The following is an 8,397-nucleotide window of genomic DNA, read 5'->3' as shown; positions in this document are numbered from 1 at the left end:
TGGATGTGGAAGTAACAAGGCTTGGACCCGAGAGCACTGCCTTTAAATGTCCACCCCCCCAATAGGTCGGGTACAATACGGGGACCCTCAGTCCCCTAGGCTCATCTGCAGTTCGGACCAAAGCCGAGGCCCTAAAGGAGAAGTGGGGGTTGCAGCAGAAGGCCCCCGGGGTGGGTAGGGGCAGCCAGGTTTTAGCGGCCCTGAGCACCCCCAGCTCCACCCAAGGCCATCTCAGGGGCACCCGGGGGCTGCAGGGACAGGAGCTGGGGTGAAGGCTGAGAGCAGGAATGGGAGGGGTGGGGGGGCAGGCGGGAACAACCCGGAGGGACAGGGCAGGTCGGGGGGAGGAGCCCTGGAGCGGGGGGAGGGACGGGTTTGGCCCCCTGCCCACCGCCGCTGGGCGCGGCAAGCGAGACGCGGGCCAGGCATGCGCTGCGCTCGGGGATCGTTTGCTCTGGCCTGGCAGCGGCAGGCCGGGCCGGGCGGGAGACGGATGGAGCCGCAGCAGCAGGCGGAGGCGGCGGGGTCCCCGCGCCACGCGCCGGAGGGGGCCGCCCCGGCCGGGATCTCCCTGCACGATTTCTGCGGGCGCGCGGGCGAGCAGCTCGTGCACTTCCACGCCATGCGGCTGCGGGACTCGCTCTTCCTCTGGGTGGGGGCGGAGCCCGCGCTCCGCAGCCTGGCCGTGGCCATGTGCAGCCCCCACGTGAGTGCCGGGCCCCCCTCGGCTCGCTACACGGAGCTAGCGGCAGAGCCCCCGCCCGTGCTCCCCACTCACCCGCCTTCCTGCCCCCGCAGCCCCGGGCTGCGCCGCCCCCGCCTTCATCCCTCCCCGCCGGGGCGTTCGCACCGCGCTCAGCGCCTGGGGCACAGAGCCCCTTCCCCGCGCCCCACGGTGCTGGCAGGTGGCCCGCGGGCCCGATCCCACTAGGAAGATGTTCGCAAAGAGGGTTTTAGCGGCTGCCACGTTTTAAGCCCTCGTGTAAACAGGCTTGATCCCCTTTGACATCGTGTGAACGGGGCCTGGCCAGTCTAGGGGGTGGCCTAGGATGGGGCGGGTTAATGCAGTTCTAAAGATGCCGACCCGGCTGGAGGTGCGAAGTTGCACAGTAGGGGCTGGCTAGGCCCCAGCGGCAAAGCCGTGCTGCTATAGTGTAAGTGCTAGCTGCAGTGAGAGCGAGGGAAGCGGTCTGGCCATCCCTGTAGCCCTCCAGCGGCAGCAACTAGGTCTGCAGAAGAATTCATCCAAGCATGATTGACCTAGCTGTGTCTACACTGCGGGTTAGGTTGACCTAACTTGGTCACACAATGTAGACACAACTAGGGCTGTAGCAAGAGCCGCTGGGGGGAGGCAGCCCCCTCCCCTCCAGTGTTTAAACATTTCCCACCTAAAACAGCTGTAGCATAAGCACTTACTACAGCAATAGAAGGGGTTCTTATGTGGCTGTATGAAATCTACCTTTCTGAGAGGCAGTACCTAGGCCTGCATGCTCTGTGCATTGTAATTAAGCCAAGCCAACCTAACTTTAGATAACCCAGCCCTAAGTTTTAGGTGTAGACCAAGCCCTGGGTAAAATTTTCAAAAGCACCTATTTGAGGAGCTTAAATTCCATTACTTTCAATTAGACTTACTTTTAATAATGGGATGTAGACTCCTATGTGATTAAATGCTTTTGAAAATGTTACCCACTATCTATTTTTCTAGTCTACACACTACCCAAGAGTTTCCATTTGAACACCTTTTCTGTCATTTATACCTTTGCTGAACTTCCCTCTCAAGAGTTGAAATTTTAGGATGAACAGTTGAGCAGCTTTTGAGAACTAAAAGAGTTTATGTAGGAGGGAGGGGTAATATTTCCTTTCATTGCAGCATTTTGTCAAATAGATGGAAGGTATAAATATGTAATTTGGCAGAGAAATGGGTAAAATTTGACAGAAAAGTGTCTTCAAGTGTTATCATGATACTTAACCCTTAGAGGATCTGGTCAAACTACAGAAGTCAATGGAAAGACTCCCATTGACTTCAGTGGGTATTGCATGAGACCATTTTTCCTCTGTAGATCTCACAGTGCGTTACAGGAGAAAGTATTATCCCCATTTTATGGATGGGGAAAACTGAGGCACAGAATTGAAGAGAGACAACAGCCCAACGTCTCGCATCAGGATAGTGGGCAGAGCCAGGATTAGAATCCAGGTCTCCTGACTCCCATTTTAGTGCTCTGTTCAGTTGATCTGTGCTGCAGGTATTTTGATGCAAATTGGCTGGATGATTTGGCTCAGCGTAAGTCTTTGAAAATTGCACTTTGCTCATCTGTAGTAGATTTTGACAATTGCAATATATTTGACAACAATTTGCCAGTATTCCAAAGGGGGACATAGCAGGCTGTGCCTGCATGACAATTTTGACTGTGTAGTAATTTTTTTTAGTGTATTCAAGATCTGTGCATTGAATGAGACAGGTCTGTGGAAGAGTACATCTTATTTACTGCATAGTAAGGAGCCATACCTCTTTGATAAGGGAGTAAATGGGGATTGAATTAATTGATTAATTCAAAAATGTCTCCTACAGCCAGAGATGGGACACTAGATGAGGAGGGTTCTGAGTTACTACAGTGAATTCTTTCCCAGGTGGGTCTTGCCCACATGCTCAGGGCCATCTGGCCTTAAAGTCTATGGCTGTGCGTTGTTATTTGGATTGCGGTAGCTTCTAGGAGCTCCAGGTATGCACCAAGACTCCATTGTGTTAGGAGCCCTTCATCACTTACTGCCAGTATAGCACACTTTGAATGGGGCAGAACTGTGTAGGAAACTTGCCTCATAGGGAAGGTTTATACTGCAGTTAAACAGCCTCACAGCCCGAGCCCAAGTTAGCTGGCACAGGCCAGCTCTAGGTGTCTCATTGCAGTATAGACATAGCCAGACCATGCACAGTGGTACACACACTTCAAAATGTGTCCAGCGCATAAAGTTTTCTATAAGGCAGTGTTTGTTCAGCAACACAGGCTTCATAGGAGCCCATGCCTCAGTGAGGGCCCAGTTGTGCACTCCTCAATAAGTAATACTCAATTGTTTACTTCTCAGCATGAACAAGGGTTGCAGAATTGGATTCTTCTATAGGACAGGATATTTAGGTGGTGTCTACTCAAGTATTTCCAGGTTATGGAATTTTTCTTCTTTAAAAACTATATAGGAAAAACTATATATGGTATTCTTTGTGAAATAGTATTGGTGTGGGTAATTAAAGACTATTTTAATGGATACACTGCATAAAAAATTGTAGACACCAGGGGAGATTTTCAAAAGTGCCTCAGGGATTTGGGAATACAAGTCAGTATAATTACAGATTCATTGCAAGTGCTTTTGGAAACTCCCCTCCACCATCTTTATATAATGTAAAGGACACTGTGATTGGGTTGTTTTGGGTTTTTTTTACATGTTGGAGTTTACCGTGACATGGTAGCACACAAGTACTCAAATGATTGTAGGAAAGGTAAGTCCTCTTTCTTTAAACCCAAAACAGAAAAAGTGATTATTGTTGTGACTTCTTATATGCAGCCATCTCATCAGGGAAAAAATAGCTAATTTTAGTACAGAATAAACAATTGATTCTTTGCTTTCTTTTCAGGACTCCATTCCAGTGTCTACATCACTCCTGGGAGATGCCTCTGACACCACCTCAAATTCTCTAGCCCAGCGACTAGGTGCGTTCTTGAATGGTTCAGAGATTTTATAACACACTTGTACTTTTGGGAATCCTTTTTAAATTCTTTGGTTGTTTTTGCTCTCACCTCATATCTTTGGCAATGAAGCACCTTTGTTGTCACCACAAGTTATGTTGCCTGACTTCTCAATAAGAGGCGTACATTTGTCTCATGTAGACATGAGCTTAAATATTGGCTGACCATGCTTGAAGCGTGCATTGTGTTAAAGCAAAGCATTAGTGTGAATCATTCTTGAGGAAAAGCTTTTATTCTTAATGGCATTGGATTCTTCATGCCTAACTTTTCACATTTCTACTGCTCACCTGCTTAAAAAGTTAGGCATGTGCTTAAATACCTTACTGAGTCAGTGCTACTGTTCTCTACCTCTATATATCTGCAGTAGAACCTCAGTTACAAACACGTCGGGAGTGGAGGTTGTTTGTAATCCTGAAATGTTCATAATTCTGAACAAAACATTACGGTTGTTTTTTCAAAAGTTTACAACTGAACATTGTCTTAATACAGCTTTGAAACTTTACTATGCAGAAGAAAAATGCTACTTTTAACCATCTTAATTTAAATGAAACAAGCACAGAAACAGTTTCCTTACCTTGCAAATCTTTTTTTAAACTTTCCCTTAACTGTTTTAGTAGTTTAACAAAGTACTGTGTTTGTTTTTCCCCCCCATCTTTGTTGTTCCCTGATTGCGTACTTCCTGTTCCAAATGAGGTGTGTGGTTGACCAGTCAGTTTGTAACTGAGGTTCTACTTTACTACAGAGTTTGAAAGGCAAAAAGCACTTGGTTTCATTGCTGGTAATAGGAGTGTTATCCTAGGAATCTCCTGGCACTGCTGCTGAGGGACATTATTGATAACAAATATAATGAGGGCTTTGCATTTCAGTAATCCCCATGCTTTGTTGAGTGATTAATATAGGACAGGAATAAACTTTCAAGGTAGGCCTCTCCCTATCCACCCCCCCCCACACACACACACACTTGCATATGCACTTTTATATATCTGTGCATGCACAGGCATTAGCTTAACGTGCATGTGCCTGCACTCTGCAGATGCAAACACCGATGCTTGCACAAATATGTGCAGAATTGTGCATGCATAAATAAAAGCTACCTTTACATCCTACAGCTTTCTTCAGACAGAAAGATCCCAAAGCACTCTAGAAATTATTGGCCCAGATTGCAGATTTAAGGAAATGGACATATGCACACAGGAATCGCCTCACCCACCAGTGAAATGAAGCCACCTCTGGGGTGGAATGGGGCATCTGTCTAATAGCTCAGAGCAGTGCTGTAGTCCAGAAAGTGAAACCCTTAACTGAATGCTCCCCTCTACCTACGTTATAGATGAGAGCACAAGTAGTCAGAACGGCCGTGGTATGTCCATGAGCCGGGGAGCAGCAACTCTCCTCCACGTTTGTGCCCTCTCCCAATCCTACAGGAGCTTTTCTTCTCCAAGACTATTGCAGTGTTGAGATTGTGAATCAGGATGCTGTGGATCTCATTGCTGGGTTAACCAGCGTTTCTGCTGTGTAGAAGGACTTGCTTGCTCAGTACAGCTCAAGGGCTAGTCATGCTGTCTAGGCTAAAGGGGAGAGCAGGTGGGATGTGTGGAATGACATCTGCTCTGTGTGGTTATGGATCAGCCAGGTGTCAAACTACTGCTCAGATCCTCAAAGGTATTTAGGCACTGAACTCATTCATTTCAAGGGGAGTTAGGTACCTACATATCTTTGAGGATCTGGGCCTACGTTTCACTAGCTTGAGTGGCACAAAACCCTTCCAGTTCTTTGAAGTTGCAGATCTAACCCCTCTGAGGGGATGAGGAGGCAGAGTAACATCAGAGATCATTGTAGTATTTTGGGTACAAATTCCCCCCTTCTCTTCTCATTTCAAGGGAATATAATGAGCAGCGCATATATCCAGTTGACTCTGCAGGACAGTTTAGATGGGGGCAGGATCTAACTGCCCTACTGGAGTCTCAACCAGGACACAGGGGTTAACATCCCTACTCTTGCAAAAAGTGTCAAGGGACCAGTAGCATTCACAAGCGTTGGAAACTCCATTTCATGTCTCCTCCAGACGACTAAGGCCAGACATGGTGCAGAAGTAATTCAGAACTCAGTCTGTTGGTTAAAGTGGTGTGGCAATTAATTAACTTTCAGTTTAGAATTAGTACTGCAGTTATTCAATGTGAGAATTTTTAAGCATTGATGATAAAATGAGCCTTTGTACCTCAGGAGCCAATACCAAAGCAGAGATGCTTGTTTTTCAAGTTGTAGCATATTAGCGCAACAAGCCACATCCCATTAACGTTATTGTGCGAATTGTTAAAAGGAAAATGAATCAATTTCAGAAGCAGTTCATGGGGCTCCCTCTTCTCACTGAGCCAAGAGGAAGTTGATCATTAAAGATGGCATTGTATGAGTGCCTAGGTATTATTTTATCAAAACTAGGGAGTCTATTTTCTATACTGTAACTTTTTTTCATGTCATCCATTCACCTGCTGATCATTGAGAGCCATCTTTCCACAGTCTGGGGATTGATTGATTTATTTTTTTGCCACCACTGTTAGGTCTGTCATGGAAAATAACTTTTATGTAATGTACATAGATCAGGTAATATGGTATCTACTTTATCATTAGATTATCCTAGAATTTTTCTACTAGGCTTTTTTGAATGTCTAATTACTTAATTCTATCCCTTCCTCCTTAAAGCATCTTTGAGCATAAGTTCTCTCTTCAGTTTAGTTTGTGTAATCTGGTGAGTCCAGTATAACCGGTAATTTATCTTGAACTACATTATCTTTAAGAGCCTGATCCAAAGCCAGTTGAAGTCAGTGGGAGCCTTTCCATTAACTACTGTGAACTTTGAATCAGGCCCTAACCCAGACATGGGCAAATTACTGCCCATGGGATACATCGGGCCCGCAGGACCGTCCTGCCCGGCCCCTGAGCTCCCGGCCAGGGAGCCTAGAACCCAGCCCCTCCCCTGCTGTCCCCCCTTCCCCACAGCTATGCTGCTGCGCTCTGGCCCGCCACTTCCAATGGGCAGCGCAGCTGGCTCTGGCTGGGTGTTGTGGCTGCGAGCTCCTGCTTCTGGTAAGGGAGCAGGGGAGTTGGGTAAGGGAGCGGGGGGGGGGGGAGTCCTGGGGGGCAGTCAGGGAGGAGGGGGCGGAGATTCTGTGGGGGGCGGTCAGGGGATGGGGAACAGGGAGGGTTGGGAGTGGGAGTCCCGGGGGGCAGTTAGGGGCAGGGGTGGTCAGGGGACAAGGAGCAGAGGGTGGTTGGATAGGGGGTGGGAGTCCCGGGGGGGGCTGTCAGGGGGTAGAGTTGTGAATAGGGGTCGGGGCAGTCAGGGGACAGGGAGCGGGAGTTGGATAGGGGGCGGGGGTCCGGGGAGCAGGCAGGTTGGATGGGTCAGGGATACTGAGGGGGGCAGTCAGGGGGTGGGAAGTGGGAGGGGTCGGAGAGGGGACAGGCTGTTTGGGGAGGTACAGCCTTCCCTACCCAGCCCTCCATACAGTTGTGCAACCCCAATGTGGCCCTCAGGCCAAAAAGTTTGCTCACCCCTGCCCTAACTTAACTGATACATCTGACACCCAGCACTCATCACTGACTGCTATCTAAGGTTTTTAGCCAACAAGCCAGACTGAGTAGGCATGTAGGTTATACTACTACTTTAGAGGTAGTTCCTCCAGGTCAGTGCATTTATATTGTGGTATGGGAAACTTGCCTTATTTCTCTCCATAAAATGTTTGATTACTACCAGCACTAATATTGGAACGAGTAATAGATGACTGTTCTTTGTTTTGTATTTTAGCCAGGAAGACTAAAAAACAGATCTTCGTCAGCTACAATCTTCAGAATACAGACAGCAGTTTCATATTACACATAGAGAACAGAATCAAGGAAGAAATGATGGCTTTTCCAGAGAAATTCTAACGTTGCATCATTGTAAGCTACTTTGTTACTTTTTTTTAAAAGAAATAAACTGACTGGGTTTCCATATTGACAGACACTGAGTTAATATTTTGGAACTTTTTGTGTTGTTTTTACAAAATTGTTTGGACCAAACTGGAATAGAACTTAAAAAATGCATTTCTTCCAAACTTTGAGTTCCTCTGCTCTGTTAGAGAGAGGGTCTGTGGGATAGGGGGAGGAATGTTGTGAGTTAAGCAAGATATTGTAAACTTGCGTATGCATGGAGCTTGACCTACCTGGAAATTGTAATCAGGGGATGTGCTCTGGATTTTAGTTGCACATGTAACATACTATGTATCATAATTAGAGCAAGAGAAAACAAATCTCTTCTAGTGCTTCTGTGAAAGTCTGGCATGCTGTTGTGAAAAATCAGCAAATTAAATAAAAGGAAGTACATTGACGTCACTTTCATGGTGGGAGAATGGCAGGAATTTGTTTTCCAAAGGGGAAGGAATTTTCCACTGAAAAGGAAAAAAAATGTTTGGCCCTCAAGTGTGCTTTCTTACTCAGTATATATGCACTATGTAACCAGTCTTGTCTGCTGCCGTTAGTGATGTTTTCCTGTTAGTCGTGCAGCGCCAACACAGTTTGCAGGATTTTGTTCCATCAACAGATTAACTAAGGGCATAGTTTGGATTATAAAACTGTTACAATTACTGCTGATAATGCAGGTGCAGGAAAGCACTTTCAGAGTCTA

At 46.8% G+C, this 8,397-nt stretch overlaps 1 protein-coding gene across 1 annotated transcript; it reads left to right on the top strand.

Annotated features, from left to right (window-relative positions):
• The first annotated feature begins 553 nt into the window (after positions 1 to 553).
• On the top strand, positions 554 to 8,105 carry PSMG4 (proteasome assembly chaperone 4). The gene is made up of 3 exons (XM_065399639.1): positions 554 to 706; positions 3,626 to 3,701; positions 7,540 to 8,105. Exons 1-3 carry the CDS (start codon positions 623 to 625, stop codon positions 7,659 to 7,661), a joined length of 282 nt encoding a protein of 93 aa, XP_065255711.1. The 5' UTR covers positions 554 to 622; the 3' UTR covers positions 7,662 to 8,105.
• The last annotated feature ends 292 nt before the right edge of the window (positions 8,106 to 8,397 follow it).

The sequence above is a fragment of the Emys orbicularis genome, chromosome 2, assembly GCF_028017835.1.
Source record: "Emys orbicularis isolate rEmyOrb1 chromosome 2, rEmyOrb1.hap1, whole genome shotgun sequence".
NCBI lineage: Eukaryota > Metazoa > Chordata > Testudines > Emydidae > Emys > Emys orbicularis.
Note: the sequence above shows the minus strand (reverse complement) of the source record. Positions and strands in the feature narration are given on the sequence as shown.

What these genes read in the sequence shown, in the direction of transcription:
- PSMG4 (XM_065399639.1), top strand. Translation starts at nt 623, where the DNA reads ATGCGGCTGCGGGACTCGCTCTTCCTCTGGGTGGGGGCGGAGCCCGCG. An exon ending in TGGCCATGTGCAGCCCCCAC is followed by an intron (nt 707 to 3,625) that starts GTGAGTGCCGGG and finishes CTTTCTTTTCAG; the next exon opens with GACTCCATTCCAGTGTCTAC. An exon ending in TTCTCTAGCCCAGCGACTAG is followed by an intron (nt 3,702 to 7,539) that starts GTGCGTTCTTGA and finishes TTTGTATTTTAG; the next exon opens with CCAGGAAGACTAAAAAACAG.